The sequence below is a fragment of the Schistocerca americana genome, chromosome 11 (assembly GCF_021461395.2).
Source record: "Schistocerca americana isolate TAMUIC-IGC-003095 chromosome 11, iqSchAmer2.1, whole genome shotgun sequence".
Lineage (NCBI taxonomy): Eukaryota > Metazoa > Arthropoda > Insecta > Orthoptera > Acrididae > Schistocerca > Schistocerca americana.
In genome coordinates this window covers 122,326,454-122,346,463 of record NC_060129.1, presented here as the reverse complement: position 1 = coordinate 122,346,463, position 20,010 = coordinate 122,326,454, and the positions used below count along the sequence as shown (strand labels likewise).

At 41.1% G+C, this 20,010-nt stretch overlaps 1 protein-coding gene across 2 annotated transcripts; it reads right to left on the bottom strand.

Annotated features, from left to right (window-relative positions):
- Positions 1 to 538: 538 nt before the first annotated feature.
- On the bottom strand, positions 539 to 19,475 carry LOC124553845 (S-phase kinase-associated protein 2-like). 2 transcript variants are annotated; one of them, XM_047127834.1, is made up of 2 exons: positions 19,292 to 19,475; positions 539 to 2,139 (listed from the first exon to the last, which is right to left on the bottom strand). In XM_047127834.1, exon 2 carries the CDS (start codon positions 2,135 to 2,137, stop codon positions 761 to 763), a length of 1,377 nt encoding a protein of 458 aa, XP_046983790.1. In that variant the 5' UTR covers positions 2,138 to 2,139; positions 19,292 to 19,475; the 3' UTR covers positions 539 to 760. The 2 variants fall into 2 exon arrangements, with proteins under 2 accessions (XP_046983790.1, XP_046983791.1); XM_047127835.1 differs by lacking the exon at positions 19,292 to 19,475 and adding an exon at positions 17,824 to 17,867.
- Positions 19,476 to 20,010: the final 535 nt, after the last annotated feature.

The following is a 20,010-nucleotide window of genomic DNA, read 5'->3' as shown; positions in this document are numbered from 1 at the left end:
ATGAGAAATCGTTCAAATATAACTTGCAGAAAACATTCTTGGCAGATTAAAACTGTATGCTGTACTGGAACTTGAGGCCGAAACCTTGCCATCACGAGCAATACTCTTACTTATTCAGTTTTGTAGTCACGACTCTTTCTCCTCTTGTACTACCATCCAAATATCACAGATATTCTTCTGCATACCTCACAGGACTAGCAACTACTAGAAGAAGTGAGACTTTTGAGAAACAGATTAGCCAAAGCCAAGGTGTAGTTTCCAGAGTTAAGTGTTCACTCAGCAGTTCAGAGGTTCTTTTTGTAAACGGTTTCCCTCGACATCTTTTTTCTTAGGTGTGCTAGGCCAGTAAAGTATGCAGGGAAGTCCTTTTTAACTTTGGATTGTAGGAGAAGTGGTAGTGGCAGAAGTGAAGTTGTGTGGGATATTGTGGAAGGTGACTGGAGAACTCACAAGAAGTGAGGTTCGAGTTTGTATCCTGACATGGCACACAGTTTTAATCTGCCAGTAAGATAGAAAAAGGTGCACACACACACACTACTACACAGGGAAACATTTATTGAGCAAATGAACATACGTGGCAAATAAATATACATCAATCTATACAGGTGTTGACACCTCTGCTTAGAAAAGCTCGTGTAACAGAAGTTTATACAAAGCAATCCGAGCAATAGATTTTTACTTGGGGCAGACTCAATTGGATGACTTCACTGGTAAAGTTGCACACTAAGTGGTGACATACAAGGAGAAAGGTTCAAATTATTCAGGTGTTCAAGTTCCCAACGGGCATCCACCTCCAACCCGTAAACTCAGAAAAGCAACAAAGCGCGACGTTGCGACCACTGGCTGAGGGACCTCCCGGCGGCGTCCTGTACGTAGGCCAGCGACAGAGTGTCCAGTCGCGGCAGTGACGACACCGTTCCGGAGAGTACGTCCACATCGTCCCCGCACCTTCTCGGACCAACGTCTCGAGCCGCGTCAGATTGCACGGGCTCGACAGTTCCGACGTGTCGGGCCAGGTAGAGTTCTTGAGGCAGAGGCGGCGCAGTCTGCGACAGTAGCGGAGGAAGCCCAGTTGGACCAGCTCTGTGTTGCAGAGATTCAGTTCCTCGAGCAGCCGCAGGAACGGGAGCACCTCGGAGAGTTCGTCACCGGTCAGAGCGTTGTTGACGAGGCAGAGCGAGCGGAGTCCGGTGGGCAGGTGCTTCAGACCCGTCAGCACCACGTCCTCGGCCTCGACGCGGAGCTCCCGCAGCTGGCTGCAGAACCGCAAGAAGGACAGGTCCGAGAGCATTCCGCAACGGTCCAACTGTAGCTTCTCGAGAGACCTCAGACCTGCCGCGGCCACCTCCATATCCGCTCCCCCCACACGGCAGTCGCACAGCCGCAACATCTGCAGTTTCCCGAGGTGGCGGAGCTCCGCGTACGCAGCCGACGGCAAGTCGTCGCAACTTTCCAGTTCCAGTTCCTCCAGTTTATCCGAGCAGTGCCGTAGGAACGTCAGGTCGTTCAGACTGCGGCAGTGGATTCTCAGAACCTCCAGCCGGCCGAGCCCTTCCAGAGAGTCCAAGTAGTTCGCCGACAGGGACTCTACGTCGAGGCTCAGCTCCGTGAGAAACGGGCACAGCTCCAGGGCAGAGATGATGGCACATTCCGCCCTAGTGCCCGGCTTGAAGAGTGTCAGTGTCGGGTTCCCTCTGACGATCTTCAGCGTCCGGAGCGCTGTAAAACAGATAGGCGAACGAGAAGAGAAGACGATATCTGCAATGCTGAGATCAGTTGTCACGTGCGTAGACCCTAGTCTCTGACAGTCCTGCACAGCTCGTATGTCAGACATATTGGTCACTGACAAAAACAACTGCGGGTAGTAAATTTTCACCTCAAACATTTTGGCCACCTTGATTTCGATTTCCTGCAACAGTGGTACGATGGACAATACGGCGCACGTCTCGGCAGATTCTCTCGGACTTCTATTGCTGACGTACCTTTTCCCTTTCCACAGGTGGGTGAATCCTGTCACAATTTTGTACCACTGCTTGCACACAGTAGCACATCGGACCAACTCTGGGATGGGCAGATAGGCAAAGACGCAAAACAGTACGTCGTCTGGCGGGTTGCAGGCGAGTGTTGGCGATTCCATTTCTGTGGACAGAAAGTTAACAGTTATTCCACAGAATAAGTATCGCTAAAGATTTCGTGCGTGTCACTTTTATTTAAGGTATGTAAGAGAATGTCAGGCAGGGCAATTTCATGTCAAATTATACAAGCCAAAATTACTCAATCGTGAATTTCTGTGGAAAAAAATGTACGTCAGACATCTGTATCACCTGTGTTAATAAATAAAATATTTTCATTTTAAACTCATAAAAACTGTACAATATATTCTTTGCTTAATGTGTCAGTAGTTACTGCTATCAAAGTGGGTAATATTTTTTCTGTGTAAAGTGTCAGAAATTTTTCAACATTCTGCATATTTCACATCACTGAATTTCTAATGTAGAACATGCATATTGACAACACTGTTTCCATCTTTCTTCCATTTATAACAAACGAATGAGAACTTGCACATGAATTGTTCTGCACAGAGTTTTGTTTTTTTGTTTGAACTTTTTGTTAGATACAGTGTCAGTGAGGAAAAACAGGAATGAAAGAATGATGTGTGCGGAAGATGAAGAAAGACAAGAAGATGGTGTTTAAGAGAGTGAAAACGCTTCCCAATTGTTGGAAATCGGTCAGAGGTGTTGCAGAAATACCTCGGTCCTGCAGTAACTGTGTTACCATCACATCCGTTCTGCAGGAATGGTTATACTCACTACAACAAGAAATTTCACTGAACTTCTTGTTGTAGGCAACCTGAATAATCATCATCACTGGAATGTGATCTCAGGAAGACAATGCAGATGTTTATATTCCTGAGTGTGAAGTAGTTGATGTGTTGAATGTCAGCATATCTAATTTAGCATCTAATAGGTCCCCTTTTAAATGGCCAGGTAAGATAAGAAGCACAAGAACACAACAGTATGTAGAAAGAAAAGTGGAAGAAGTTGCACAAAGTTTTACAGAACCATCATCTACCAAATTTACTGAAGTTTATAATGAGGAGGCACTTGATGCAGAACCTAAATATAATGACAAATGCACTCAGTGTGATATGTGGTTTCAAAACCTAAACACTACTATTTTATTACAATGAAATGAACACCCTTAACTGCTTACAGGCGTTGACATACGTCAACTGGGACAGATGAAAATGTGTGCCCCGACCGGGACTCGAACCCGGGATCTCCTGCTTACATGGCAGACGCTCCATCAATCCAAGCAACCGAGGACACAGAGGATAGCGTGACTGCACGGATTTATCTCTGGCACTCTTCCCACGAAACCCACATTCTCAACGTATTGTCCCGCACTACATTCATAGTGTCCCTGCCCATTATACTCATTACTCTCGGCACGTTGCCAATTCCCTGTCGATCTCATTTTTGAGGCATTTGTATTCCTTTTTGCCTGCTTCATTTACTGCATTTTTATATTTTCTCCTTTCATCAATTAAATTCAATATTTCTTCTGTTACCCAAGGATTTCTACTAGCCCTCGATTTTTTACCTACTTGATCCTCTGCTGCCTTCCCTATTCCATCCCTCAAAGCTACCCATTCTTCTTCTAATGTATTTCTTTCCCCCATTCCTGTCAATTGTTCCCTTATGCTCTCCCTGAAACGCTGGTTTAGTCAGTTTATCCAGGTCACATCTCCTTATATTGACACCTTTTTGCAGTTTCATCAGTTTTAATCTACAGTTCATAACCAATAGACTGTGGTCAGAGTCCACATCTGCCCCTGGAAATGTCTTACAATTTAAAACCTGGTTCCTAAATCTCTGTCTTACCATTATATAATCTATCTGATACCTTTTAGTATCTCCAGGATTCTTCCATGTATACAACCTTCTTATATGATTCTTGAACCAAGTGTTAGCTATGATTAATTTATACTCTGTGCAAAATTCTACCAGGCGGCTTCCTTTCATTTCTAACCCCCAATCCATAATTTCACCACCGCCACACTTAATCCTACCAAAGAAAAAAGCACTAGAAAATGAAATTTGGAATCTAACACTTCCCTTGACCCCGGATGTTATTATTCAAAATTTATCCAGTCGGCTCCTTTGGGTGTTTGCTGCCAACAGCAAATCTTAGACCACAAAAACTTTACGGTTACCTTACAACAATGGAATGGCAATTGACATAGTATTCTGTAGCATGCTTTGGTTTTTGATGGGTTTTCTTCTTCGATAACATTATTTGTAAAAGTAATTATGTAAATAAAGGCTGCATATCTTTTTTACAAAATACTATTTCCCATCGAATGCTTACTCCGAAATTTTCTAGCTCATCTGGGATGTCAACAGTGGATCTTTCAGTCATAACATCATCGACAATGCGATGGGTGTGCTTTTGTTACACAATGTAAGTGCAGGGCACGTGACGCCCTTAGCCAATCAGAACACAGAACAGAGCACATTACACGTTGTGTAATCAGCCAATCACATATTCAAGCTGCGAACACACAAACGTTAAGCATGAAACTTGAACAGACACTGGAAAGTAATGTAGAATATATGCAGCACCAAGCAAAGCTATGCTGTAACATAAATTTAGTTTTGAGGAAATTGGAAACATAGGTTTCACCACAAGGCACGGAATTTTTGCTGCCAGTCATGCTTGCAACATTCTTCAAAAGAATTATTGCTTCACAGTTCCGCCGGGCGGGTAAAGTTCACCCACTTCAGCAAAAAAGTGATTTACAGTAAACCTTCGTTAACACGAATCCGAAGGGACCGAAAAATCAAGAGTTCGTGTTACAAAAAATCGTGTTAAGTGAAAAACACAGATTTTAATAAGTATACATGTACAGCAGTACACTACTGTGTAATACACCACTCTTTGAATCACGTTATTGTAGACTTACAGCACTATAAAGTGATTGTAAAATTACAAGTAGGCCTACTCACAAATTATGTACGTTACTTTCTCGGAAAAAATTCGGTCATGGTTCGCTGACGTTCACGGGAACGATAATATTTTGTAATTTCACAACCAATTTTAACGACAGCGTCCGTAAACCCAGAAGTGACGTCGGATGTTGAAGCGAACTGTTCTAAACAGTCCAGGCTGGTTGGTTGGTTGGTTTGGGGAAGGAGACCAGACAGCGTGGTCATCGGTCTCATCAGATTAGGGAAGGATTGGGAAGGAAGTCGGCCGTGCCCTTTCAAAGGAACCATCCCGGCATTTGCCTGGAGTGATTTAGGGAAATCACGGAAAACCTAAATCAGGATGGCCGGACGCGGGATTGAACCGTCGTCCTCCCGCTCGGTAGTCCAGGCTGTAAACATCTCCTGACGGGTAGGTGGAATGGTATCTGTTTTCTCTTCCTCTTCACTTTCTTCTGATGGCCCATCTTGCACCTCGTTCACAGCTTTTGGCACATCCGATTCCACAGACGCACATACGGCATCATCGTCTACACTAATTAATTCTTCGAAACTAATCACAGGGTTCGCAACGTCCTGCAGAACTGTCCGTTCATCAGTGAAGTGGCGGCTTCTAACTCGTGGACATCTTCAGTGTTGCTATGTCTCCAAGCTTTGTTAAAGCACTTCCCTGTATGATGTGGCGATACTGACAAGGGAACATCCCCATCGCACCCCCCTCAGATTTAGTTATAAGTTGGCACAGTGGATAGGCCTTGAAAAACTGAACACAGATCAATTGAGAAAACAGGAAGAAGTTGTATGGAACTATGAAAACATAAGCAAAATATACAAACTGGGTCGTCCATGCGTAAGATAGGCAACATTAAGGGCAATGTGAGGTGAGAAGAGCCGTGGTCCCGTGGTTAGCGTGAGCAGCTGCGGAACGAGAGGTCTTTTGTATTTTAACTTTTTATTTTCAGTTTATGTGAAAAACTCTTATGTTTTCATCACTTTTTTTGGAGTGATTATTACATCCACAAGAAAACCTAAATCGGGCAAGGTAGAAGAATCTTTTCACCCATTCGCCAAGTGTACTAGTTAGGTGGGTCGACAAATTATTCCTGTCATGTGACGCACATGCTGTCACCAGTGTCGTATACAAAATATCAGACGTGTTTTCCTGTGGAGGAATCGGTTGACCTATGACCTTGCGATCAAATGTTTTCGATTCCCATTGGAGAGGCACGTCCTTTCGTCAACTAATCACACGGTTTTGCGGTGCGGTCGCAAAACACAGACACTAAACTTATTACAGTGAACAGAGACGTCAATGAACGAACGGACAGATCATAACGTTGCGAAAATAAAGAAAGCAAAATTTTCAGTCGAGAGCAGATTTGAACCAAGGACCTCTCGTTCCGCAGATGTTCACGCTAACCACGGGACCACGGCACTCCTCGACTGACATTGCCCTTAATGTTGCCTATCTTACGCACGGACGACCCAGTTTCTATATTTTGCTTATTTTTTCATAGTTCCACACAACTTCTTCCTGTTTTCTCGATTGATCTGTGTTCAGTTTTTCAAGGCCTATCCACTGTGCCAACTTATAACTAAATCTGAGGGGGGTGCGATGGGGATGTTCCCTTGCGAGTTCCAGGCTGCTGTGATGGGATTTTATTGCGTCAAGCAGATTCGAATTTGGGGTTGCACTATTGTTTTCAGCGCACGAATTGCAGCTCTTACAAGTCACTTACGATAAGCTCTCTTTATGGGAGAGATTATGCCTTGGTCCAAAGGCTGAAGGCGGCTTGTGGCGTTGGGTGGAAAAAACTGGACCTTTATGGTTCAAATGGCTCTGAGCACTATGGGGCTTAACTGCTGTGGTCATCAGTCCCCTAGAACTTAGAACTATTTAAACCTAACTAACCTAAGGACATCACACACATCCATGCCCGAGGCAGGATTCGTACCAGTGACCGTAGCGTTCACTCGGCTCCAGACTGGAGCGCCTAGAACTGCACGGCCACTCCGGCCGGCGGACCTTTATGTTGGATAGGTTCAGATCATGAACGTTATGGGCAGTACATCTGTCCAATGTAAGAAGAACATGTCTATTTTGAGCAACCATTCGACTGTTGAAACGAAGAAGCCACTTGCGAAATGGTGTGTCATCGATCCCAGCTATCTTGTGGTGAGAGTGGATGCAAGGTAAAGTGTCCATATTTATGTTTTTAAAGCAACGTGGTTTCTCGGATTTACCGATAACCCAAGGACGAAACTTCTCACAGCTGTCAGCATTACAGCACAGTACAACAGTCACACGTTGTTTGCTTCGTCCTCCACCGTGACACTTGTCACCTTTTGTCCCCAGGGTGCGATTTGGAAAAAGATTGTAGAAAAATCCAGTTTCATCCATGCTAAACACATACTTTTCCCTCACTCGGTTGAATTCATGCAACCAGCTGTTTGCACTTTCTTCATCAACTTTATTTGCTTCACCACAAATTTGTACAGATGAAATTGAATGTCTCTCTTGGAACCGATACAGCCAACCAGCAGAACAACGCAAGTGTTCGATGCCCATGTCTTCAGCAATAACATTTGTTTTTGACTGAATCACAGAGCCAGTTAAAGGTATGTTACATGCACGCATAAGATTGAACCATTCGTCTCGATGTCTTCATACTTGGTGGTACGAAGTCGTTTAGATTTGTTTCTCGATACTTAATAATCGTAGATAAAGTAGATTTAGGTATTCCAAACTGCTCTGCAATTGCTGTTTTCTTGGTACCACGGTCCACTTCATCTAGAATCTTAAGCTTTAACTGTACATTTAGAGCTGTCCGTTTCCTCTTTGCCATTTTCGCGTGCTACCGTTGTTGTTGTTGTTGTTGTTGTTGTCTTCAGTCCTGAGACTGGTTTGATGCAGCTCTCCATGCTACTCTTCCTGTGCAAGCTTCTTCATCTCCCAGTACCTACTGCAACCTACATCCTTCTGAATCTGCTTAGTGTATTTATCTCTTGGTCTCCCCCTACGATTTTTACCCTCCAATACTAAATTGGTGATCCCTTGATGCCTCAGAACATGTCCTACCAACCGATCCCTTCTACTGGTCAAGTTGTGCCACAAGCTTCTCTTCTCCCCAATTCTATTCAATACCTCCAAATTAGTTACATGATCTACCCATCTAATTTCGAAAGCTTCCATTCTCTTCTTATCCAAACTATTTACCGTCCATTTTTCACTTCCATACATGGCTACACTCCATACAAATACTTTCAGAAATGACTTCCTGACACTTAAATCTATACTCGAAGTTAACAAATTTCTCTTCTTCAGAAACGCTTTCCTTGCCATTGCCAGTCTACATTTTATATCCTCTCTACTTCGACCATCATCAGTTATTTTGCTCCCCAAATAGCAAAACTCCTTTACTATTTTAAGTGTGTCAATTCCTAATCTAATTCCCTCAACATCACCCGACTTAATTCGACTGCATTCCATTATTCTCGTTTTGCTTTTGTTGATGTTCATCTTATATCCTCCCTTCAATACACTGTCCATTCCGTTCAACTGCTCTTCCAAGTCCTTTGCTGTCTCTGACAGAATTACAATGTCATCGGCAAACCTCAAAGTTTTTATTTCTTCTCCATGGATTTTAATACCTACTCCGAATTTTTCTTTTGTTTCCTTTACTGCTTGCTCAATAAACAGATTGAATAACACCGGGGAGAGGCTACAACCCTGTCTTACTCCCTTCCCAACCACTGCTTCCCTTTCATGTCCCTCAACTCTTATAACTGCCATCTGGTTTCTGTACAAATTGTAAATAGCCTTTCGCTCCCTGTATTTTACCCCTGCCACCTACAGAATTTGAAAGAGAGTATTCCAATCAACATTGTCAAAAGCTTTCTCTAAGTCTACAAATGCTAGAAACGTACGTGCTGCAGTACCGGTTGTAACTGTAGTTTTTATTCAGTATTCCAACTCGATACGGCTACTAACAGAGCACCTGTCAAATCTGGCACTGAGTGCGTTCCTAAATGCTGCTGCACACATTATTTCATGTCTTACTATGTCCAGCATGCGCCGATTGTTGAGGTGATAATCGCGGCTACCTACCTACAATACCCGAAATTCGTGTTAACCAATAATACATATCATTAGAATTAATGTATTCCTGGTGGGACCAATATTTTTTTCGCGTTAACCGCGAGTTCGTCTTATGCGAGTTCCCGCTAACGAGGTTATAGTGTAATTTTTTTTCTGGCGATCTGCTCTAGGGAACATGTACTCCGCTAGTTAACCGCAAAATGTTTATTAATCTTTCTGCCATATCGTGGGATTGCATCTCTGACGTCCCGCCGTATTTTTTTTTTTTTTTTTTTTGTCCTCACTGAATTCCGTCGAACATTCAATTTCCTACAATTTCACGTCTATTGTTTTGTTTCCTTTTCCCAAATTTCGCCTCGTCCATTTTAACGACGACTCCTGGTCTTCCAACTGTTAAGTGTGTACCGTCAACTCGATACCCGCTTCGTGACAGAAGAAATCCCAGTCCGTCGCCGTACGCATACATGCCGAAATTTGGGGTCTAGTGAAACAGGGGATACAACCCGTCGGCTTTGACCAATGACGTCATACATTAGTCATAGATAATAATGTCTGTACCGGATAAGCGCTATCATTGTACATTAAAATAATTATTCGTAATGATATTGAGGTAATTAGTATTGAGGTATTAGTTTGTTATTGTAGAACAATAATTAGTGTCTTATTTTCGTTTATAGAATTGGATTTGTCTGTTTGTGGGTATGTAATTTTCGTTACTGTCTGTCTAGGCGAGCTTCGGTTATTAATCGATATTTCCGTGTGATAAATTCACTTTCCCATTAGCTTCTTTCACTGTATTTCACTATTTTGACATTTCACTGCTTTTCCCCACCAATATGTGTATTTTCATGTTGTGAAGTATGTAACAGAAATTTCTCGGCTGTCGATCTTCTTTCGTTTCCCAGCACTAGTATCAGTAGGACATTTACGATTGTGTACTTGCTATATTACAGGCGAAACCCCTGACACAACTAAAATTTGTATCCCGTCCTTCACTTCGCCTTTACACTGACACTATATATGTCAATTGGCGAGCAAGATACAAATGTTGCGTATAGCTATATAGCTCAAGTAACGAATGGGATACTAGCAGCCTCCAAGGCAACAAGTAAACTGTACCCCATAGTGAAGTACGGGATACAAATTGTACATGTGTCGTCTTTTTGTCTCCGTATAGTTCAATTGAGGTACAGGTTGCAAATGTAACGTACGTCTATTTCCCTCTTTTCATTACCAGCGTACATATATCGAGGTCAACGGAAGTCTGGTATACATATATTACATACGTAGGTCCTTCTGTCATCAGTAGTACTGATATGTACGTAAGAAAAGACTGTTACTAATAGCGGAGACGAAATAAACAACACATCTACAATTTGTATCCCGTGTTCCACTTAGAGTTTACTGACGCGCAGGATACATCGTTCAAGGGAAGAACAGGACAGTAATGTTAGTGAAAACGAAGAAATCGACTTACGACAAACTCGTATTACGTAGTGTACTTAAGCAATGCAGTTCGAAAGAGTTTCGAGATACAACTGACATCCATATAACGTGATGTATTCTTTGCTAGTAATATATTTCATTCATTTCTTTCCATTGTATTTTGCGGAGAAATACTAAGATACAAACACGCGATATCGTTAACGTGAAAATACTACTGGCCCTTATATACGTGAAGTACAGTTTTTCTCTCTTCCATTCCTTTGTTTCTGAACATTCTTCTCAGCTCTTTCATGACCTCTGGCGAATTCTGACGTCATTGGTCAAAGCTGACAGGTTGTATCCCCTGCAAAACTAGACCCGAAATTTGTGACAAGTTTCACCGTCTTCGGATAACACATGGAGCATGCGACTACCCTTCGGCGCCCACCGTCGGCGCCAGCATCGAAACGATATCCTCATTGAATAAGAAATTCGAAAGGACCTTGCATTTAGGGCGTGGAAGCACATTATGAGAGACCATCCACGATCATAGAGTAAACATCTCTGGAGAGAGCATTGCGTTCTGCGCATGTCGTCAACAGTAAACCAGGATTGATTGTCACGTGTTTTCGGGACTTCGCTGAGCGTGTGTGCTTACTGCAGAGTTTGAAGTTTATAATATCAAGAGTTTTGCTGTGTTTTCAACGTCTGTTGGTAGTTTAATAGCGATGGTGAATTACTGTTGTTACGGATGCAAAGAAAAATATGTGAAAGGAGAGATAGTAACTTTTCATGGGTCCTATGTTTAAAAATTTCGAGACGCATTATAATTAAGGCTTTATTCTGTAGACCTATTTTTCTACGATTTTATGACTATATAATAGATATTACGGCTCGTACAAAAGCTTACAAACAATCGCTTCCTCTCGTAAATTTGCTAGTGGAACAGAAAAGGGAATGGTTAGTTGTTAGAGCAAATACTATCCTCCATGCATTTATAAGTGACTTGTCGATTATGTATATAGATTTGAAAGACGGGAGACAGATAAGTTCAATAGAGTGGGAGTCTGTAATTGTCTTCGTATAATGTGTGTGTCCAAACCTTTTTGTTTACTATAAAGTTACAGTAGGAGACCATGCTAAGTGTGTCTGGGACATGGAGAATGATTGTGTAATTTATATTTTATATTCCCGAAGGATGAACAACGAGTAAAGATGTGGCTCCAGAAAATAAGTAGGAGTAATTTCGTCCCCACAAAATATTCCAAAGTATGTTCAAAACACTTTGAAGAGGAATGTTTAGACAGAGAAAAGTTTGGATGTGTGTGGCTGACACGGCCGGGTTCCCGGGTTCGATTCCCGGAGGGGTCGGGGATTTTCTCTGCCTCGTGATGACTGGGTGTTGTGTGCTGTCCTTAGGTTAGTTAGGTTTAAGTAGTTCTAAGTTCTAGGGGACTGATGACCATAGATGTCAAGTCCCATAGTGCTCAGAGCTATTTGAACCATTTTTTTTTGTGGCTGAAGGTAGATGCTATACCAACTATTTTAAATTTTCCACAGCAGACAGCACCTACTACCAATTTTTGCATTCAGCTTAAATATATTTTCTGCACAAATCAGATTAAAAACACAATAGTGTAGCTAATCGAAGTACACATTCATCTTCTTTGGTGTACTATGCCTTCAATTTATTTTCTTCAGCATTTGATTAAGAAGCGTAAAATATTCGTAAACATGTCCCCAAACTCTTTCATTTGTGTCACTTTCCACTTCCCTTAATGGTGTTATATGGGTTGACTGTTACATGGCCAAATGTATTTGCTTTACAGTACATTTATTCTCCGATCCCCTTTTTTATCCCCTTCTTACTCAGTCTACTATTTGTTTAATAAACTGGGAGCAAGTACTTAAAATGCGATAAACAAACACTTCGAAGTGTCACCAGTAAGAAAAATTGTGCTTTAGGTCGCAAAAAAACTAGAAAATAAATACGCAGAAATAGCAGAAAAAGAACGAATTAGCAAGGATATAATCGCTAATGTGTGGCAAATTCGGTGTTTTTCGGACACTTGCAAAAGTACTAACGTACTGTCAACTCGTTTTGCAAGATTATCACTGCAAAAATGTACGTCAGGTTCTATAATACTGTAACGTGCCGTATCATACCGAAAACTACCAAAAATCGAGTGCATCTGAACTGTGACATCTATCGCAAAGAAGCGAGTATCACTTGCCCTTAAAAGTTATGTAGCTGGTTTATTCCCGGTATCAAATGGATACTGTTAAAATGTCTGCGTAACATACATAAATAATCCACGACACGTACGAAAAGAATCCGTCTGTACTAGGGATGTAGTGACATTCGACATATACAGGGAGCTATACGGACAAACACACGTCGTCCCGAGATCACGTGACCAGGCCGGCAATGTATGCTGACAACACAATCTCTGTTCTGCGCATGTGAATGCTCACTCCAGAGGATATTTACTCTATGACCACGATCATGGTTTACCTTTACTTATTCTATAAAATGCAGCCTCGCCGACAAGGCAGCGTAAGCTGCTGCCAGCCCGCCCCCTTCCGGAAAAAAAAGGCAGCCTTCACACACCATATTGCCTGAACTACGCCAAGGCAACTGATAGAGGGCTTCGAATGAGACCAAATTTCGTAATATGTCACAGTACTCCATACACAGCTCGCAGGATAATGTGATGTTTCACTGGCCTTGAGGGACCGCCAGAGTTGTACTGCGAAGATATCACATCAACTCTGGTCAAAAATTGACACTTCCGTGAAACATTTATAATTTAAGTTTTAGTGACGAGTTCCTGAAGTTATGCTCTTACTTTCCTGCCTACTCACGCTATGGCAATCTCGATACATTCGCGGAAATAGTCGATTATTCATGAAATAAGTTATACATTTCGCTGCTATGTCACAAGCTAACTCTTTCACCACATTCGCGTTGTTTTGCTTTGACATTAGGTGGTTTCTCCCACTAACAAATCAACAGTTCTTTGAGCGTAAACTCGACATCTGGCTAAGCTACAGACGAGTGCAACCCACAATCAGATTTTTTCTGCCAATTAAAGCTGTGCTCTTATGTCCCAGCCTAACCACACCAACGGAAATCGCAAAATATTCGGAAAATACAGTGGAGAACATTTGAACCACAATTGTAAAGAAGATCACGACCTATTCTTAAAACTGCCAAATATTTGCAACATCAGATAATGTAGAAGTCTCCACTTGTCTCTGAAGCAGTTTAACCTTAGATAACTAAACCCCACTCCAGCCCTCCCCCACCCCCCCAACCCCCAAAAAAAAAAAAAAAATCACGATTGCACTTTGTCCCAATTCGACATTCTCGTCAATAATTTGGGCAGTACAATGGTCAGTATATAGTGCGAAACGGCATTTTACTCTTATTTTGTATGTGACATACCACTGACGACCTTATTATTGTAATCAACTAAAGTGCGTGTCATTTACGACGGCGGCCAAGTTTAGGTTCGTTCTGTGCATCTGACGTCACAAAACACAATCAGCTAATGAACAGAGAACGACATTGCCAGAGCTCGACCGCAGTGCAGACCACGGACGAGTGGCTTCAGTTTTAGTCATAAATAAAGTAATTGAACAAAAGCAATGTCTTGATAGCAGACTTTCTTTTATAGAAAGTTTGGAAAAAGCATTCTTTGTACTAATTGCTTCATATTCTATTAATTAATTAACCCAAACAAGCAATAAGCCTCCTAATTCAGGCGATAGCAAGGAAAGGTGTTTGTATTATTCTCACGAACCGCTTTTTCGCAATAAAGAACAGCGGTAATTGTTTATTTCCTATTTTACTTCGATGAGACGTGAATAATTCATCGTCATACCAACAGCGTTTGTCAGCATTTTGCATGATGTTTTAAAGTCCTTCAGGTATGTCAATGAATGACGAGTTGCGCAAGCGTGATGGTTAAGGTGTTTGACTGCTAAGTAAAAGGTTCTGAGTTGAAACTTTGTTCGGTGCATAATATTTTCTTTATTTAAAAACAATATCGAAGTGTCTTACATCATGAATTTTATTAGTTTGAATTTAATTTTTTGAAATTTCTAGTCCTTTGTCTCTTCATTATAATCATAATAAGTTTTCGGTTTTTCTAATTTTGTCCTCCAATATTTCTTTTCACAGCAACTAAAACCAATGAAAAGCCCACATACAATATTCATGTTATCTGTTTTGTTTGTATATCTTCTCTTCCACAGTCGCTGTTTGACTATTCATATTGAAATATATTCTTTGCGACACTATTAGAAGTATTATTTAGAGCAGAATTTCGGCTCGTACGTTGCTGAGCTACTTGTTGTCTGACGCAATTCTTTGCTTCGCTGCTTTGGCAACATCATCATATTCAATGTTTTCGTCAACTGATCTATGTTTTGGCAAGTATTTGCTGTCCCTTGTGACAAACAAATTTTTTGCGTATTGCGCCTCACTGTCAATATATTTTAGTTTCTATGTTTTATTACGTCCACAATTCAGTTTTGTGTACTTCGCCAATTTTGTTTTAATCAGAACTTTTTAGAAAAAAGCGAAAAGACTCTGGTATAAATAAAACTTTTATTACAGTCGCGAAAGACGGAATATTTCTCAATATTACATACGACACATATCTGGTACTTAAATTATATGAGATATTGTTATACAGTAAATTTTATATGAAATTTGGGTATATTGTCCATATTTCATTCTCAGCATTATGGCAACCAAAATCGTCCATACGGAAAGTATGCGCTATGGACTTCTACCCCTGTAAAATCTTCAAAATTTCGTGCAATGGTTTACTACATTTAATGCTGCACAATAACTGCGTTAAACATCGAAACAAAATTAAGTCATTTATAGGGGGAAGGTACCGGTCAAGAAGATGTGTAAAAATCAAATTTTTGGGCAAAATAGTTTTTGTGAAATCAAATGATAAGTGTGTCAAAGCAGTCGGAACACCATGTGTCAGCACAGGCGAGCAGTGCAGTGATGACAAAATCGCGCACAGCGCGGAATACGTCTCTGTAGCAGCGAAAGGGTTAATGCGGCCGTGGTGGCTTTACTTCATAAACTGCGCGCTCCCCCCTGAACATAAGTTTGCGAACTATGCTATACTGTACTATGGCGTTGTTTCTCTTGGCGCATGCGTCGTTTGCAACTGGCAACGCAGCAATCTCCCGCGTCTGGGCGGGCAGCGCGAGCGGCCAAGATAAAAGAATTCAACTATAGTGTATAACCTATGGCTTCCTTCGAACAAACTACTAAGTTAAAATTTACGATATAGTTTAGTAACGATTTCACAGTCTCTCTCCCTTTAACAGTCTAGGATTAAGTTCTGTTGTTACGTCCGAGCCGTACCACACCCACGGAAATCGAGATAAGGAAACCATGACATATTCGGAATAAAAGAGCCATATATTTCTTGCACATAAGAACAGCAATATCACGGCTTCATTCGCATTCACTTAATATTTCGTCTTACATTCCTGTCTAACCACATCTACGGAAAAAAACACCCACTCTTTCTGACGAGCAAAATTACTTATGTAGCCACAGCTCTATTTCTATAGTGCATGTATATTAATGTGTGTGTACGAGCGCGACGAAACAGTCACTTTGCCATTGGTTGAATAGATCACGTCTGCTGTGTCGCTGTAATTGGCTAACTAGATCACGTGGCCTCAGATTAAGTTCGTTCGCGATACAGTTGCAACCACGCGAATGCGTTCGACGCACGCATTCTCCCAGTTCCTGTGGTTTGTGACTGGTTGATAGCTGGTTAAATTCGAAACACATACGTTAAATGATTATTCGTCGATGAGTATTTTAATACCATAAAAAATAAATCTGAAGTGTGTGCCCACTATGTACTTTTACCACTAGATCTATATAAACATCCAGCATCTGGGCACAGTCATTGGAAAAATGACTGATGTGGGGTATATAGAGGAATGTTCGATTCGCGTCGTCTGCTTTGACCAATGACATACGAAACATGCGACAACCGCCGAATACAATATGGCGACTGTAACTGCAAAAAGGTTTCTATCTGTTCGAGTTGCGGCCGATGGATGGTTGCAACTGGTTTCGAATGATCAGAGGGAATCGTTCTGACTGGCTCCTAAGACTTCCGTAAGACTGATCCAAAGATATTAACGCGCGCTTACCCAAAACTTTGTGTTTATTCTAGTTGGAAGAAAGTACTAGGTTAGTCTTTTCAAGGACCTCAACATTTCAACCTTCTGAAAATTTAATACATGTTGGTATAATTTTATTTTCTTGAGGGATTTTTCTGTGCAAATCTGTTACATATATGAAGCCTGGGTTTTCAAAAGCAAAAGGATCTCACTACCTTCTTTCAACGTTACTTTCAAAATGAATATTTTTTTCTCTTCAATACAAGCACCCGATCACAAGAGCCGATAGTTGGGGGGTCACATACTACAGTCATTGCTATAAATGACAAGCGATCATTCATCTGGCTCATTTTAGTGGGGAGGTTGCATAGGTAGAAATAAGCACACATTTATTAGTGAAATTAAGCTGGCTATCAGTTTCTTAAAAGTGGACACATTGCGGCCACTCCCAAATAACTAAATGAACGATAATTTATCTTCAAAACAATGTCTAGTATTTGTAACGTCTGGGCGTTTTCTAGATTTGTTTATTCACATTGGTACCAATTATCTGCAATGTAAAGTCAATCAGCAACAAAATTTGTGTTACCAAAATCAATGAGGCAAGCCTATCAATTTTTTTCATGCATAAAAAAAACAGGAAGTTGATGAGGAAAGTGGTATCAGGAATAATTAAGAACATTTTCAATTAACATTTTGTATCACTGGTTCTCAAAGAAGTGCCGACCACACGTGGGAGGTAGAAACGTCAGACTCAGTTTCATAACAAAGCTTGCTACTGCCACTCTATAAATACGTAATCATGAAACACTGCAACCCCCTTTTTTTTCGCACGACGCATTTCGACTATAGCCGTCTTTTTGTGATCAGAAGATACTGTGCCTATTACATTATACAGAAAGACCCACGTAAACCATCACTCATACTGTTTGTGAAATTTCAGTGTGTGTGTGTGTGTGTGTGTGTGTGATGTAGGCGGCGCAGTACTGTATCTTTACCTCAAAAAGACGACAGTACAGTGTTAGGTCAGCAGAACACACAAACAGCACACAAAAGACTTACGTAAATATTTTCACTTGACTTTGAGAATAAATTCTCAAAACTCTTAGTGCTAAGCACGAAGAAAATACGTACCCGATGTATTATTTCATTACTTAAATCAGGGTAATTAAATGAGAAACATCTGAGCAACGCGAAGACGGCAGAAACGTCAACTAGCGCTACAGGTCAGAAAACGAAACACGCGACTTTTTGCGTGCGAGTAAACGCCAAGGGGTCTGACAGTCTGAACTATCACAAAGCTGCGCAATCGCACTAAAGACAGTTTGAAGACGGTAGCACTTTGTTCTCATAGCATTACTCGAACGAACCTATTGTTTAACAAAAGCACAGCGCACTCCCGATTTCAGAGTTTCCGAAGCTACCAGGCCGTATTTGGTGGATTTTGTATTGATATTTGCGTATAACGCAAATTTTTTCAGTTTCAATGCTGCATCCCACAATAGACCTAACGAAGAGAGGTCCTTTTCTCCTGGATTTGTTGTGCTACAGTGCCAGGAAGTCCGATATCGATATATAAAAAATTTACATTTGTCCCCCCTCCACAGAAATAGGCTGGTCTATAGCATATCCAGAGATCCCTGTTAGACTGGAGGCAGATAATTTGGACGAGTTGGCGAAGGTAGCGACATAGAAAGTCGAAGCTTATCGTTGCAAGCAGGCCTGTAGTAGCCTAATTTTTAGGTTCGCGCCATGTGTAAACACACTTTGTAACAATTACCGCAGTTCTGATCCTAAAGAAAAATGCTGGTTAAATTTGAAACACATTCCGTTAAATGATTAGTCGTCGATGAGCATTTTAATACCACAAAAATAAATCTGAAGTGTGTGCCCACTATGTACATTTACTACTAGATCTATATAAACATTCAGCATTTGGGCACAGTCATTGGAAAAATGACTCTTATTGGGGAGGGGATATATAGAAATGTTCCATTCGCGTCGTCTGCTTTGACAAATGACATGCGACAACCGAGGAACATAATATGGCGACTGTAACGTTATGTTATTGATTTTTTGAAACTGGCTAAGCTACAAAGCAGTCTGTCACCACAAGTGTTTTTTCTTTAGCACCATATTAGTTGTCTTCGCCAACTAACGAACTGTCTTCTTCCAACCTAATCTACACCTCGCGCAAAGCTACAGATTAGTCTTGTCATCAAACCAGATTTATTTAGTTTCACATTCATTGGCTTCGTCATCTCACAACCAAACTGTCACCTTCCAACCTAACCCAATCCTTCGGATAAGCTACCTCAAAAGTGTTTTTTTTTTCTTTCAAACTTCGTTGGCTTCGCCAATTAACAACAAAAATGTTAATGTGTGCACCGACGGGTGACAGCAGCCATTAACATTACGTCACTGGCCGAAGACTCGTATTGATTAGATCCTCACGCGCACTGTAGTACAAGGACACATTACACACAATAACGAATCATCGTGCATGGAAGAAGTGGAACACGTAAAGTTTAATTTAACCACACAAAGTCTACATTTAACAATTTGTTTTTTCATACACAAAGCTAACTTGACATACACTTACTTTGTAGACAAAGTTTGGCGAAAGAAAGGCTTCCCTATAACAGCGAACTTTCCCTTCGTGATTACAAAGAATGACAAACAATATACATCAAGAAATACATCGACTATTCAGATTAGAACCGTACGAATTACACAAATAAAACACGGCCTCACAGCCGACGCGACCCGCCCTCCTAGCTCCTACTATAAGGCTATTGATTTTCGGATGTCAGTGTTGCCAAACGCTTCAGAGGAAATTCCGCTAGAATGCGTTCTATTTTGCAGTACAATACGCTAGATTATACCGATATTTTTTTATAATTACAAGTGCTAAAATGTACGCAATCAGAGAGGCAATGAATGTATGCTGCACAATGAAATGTTACTTGTTTGTGTAAACGTGTTGCACAAGGTCACTCGTAATCTTCGATGTAAAGAAGGCAGTAACAAAAATTACACTTTGCCGTACCACCTGCACAGGCACTGTCTCAGATCCTTGTTTCTAAATGCAACTAAAGAAATGAGAAAATCATGTCCAAGGAATTGCACACTACAAATCGAAACGAGAATTTGTTTTGTTGGCTCAGTTTTATGTCATATTTTTATACGTTACTGGCAACTGTCGGCAAATAGAAGCATCGATATATCAGGGCTTTAACATTTAAGAAAAAAGCATCGGTACGCTACGACGAGTATTTAATCTCAACGTTATACAGTAACTATATTACAAATTTGTTCAAG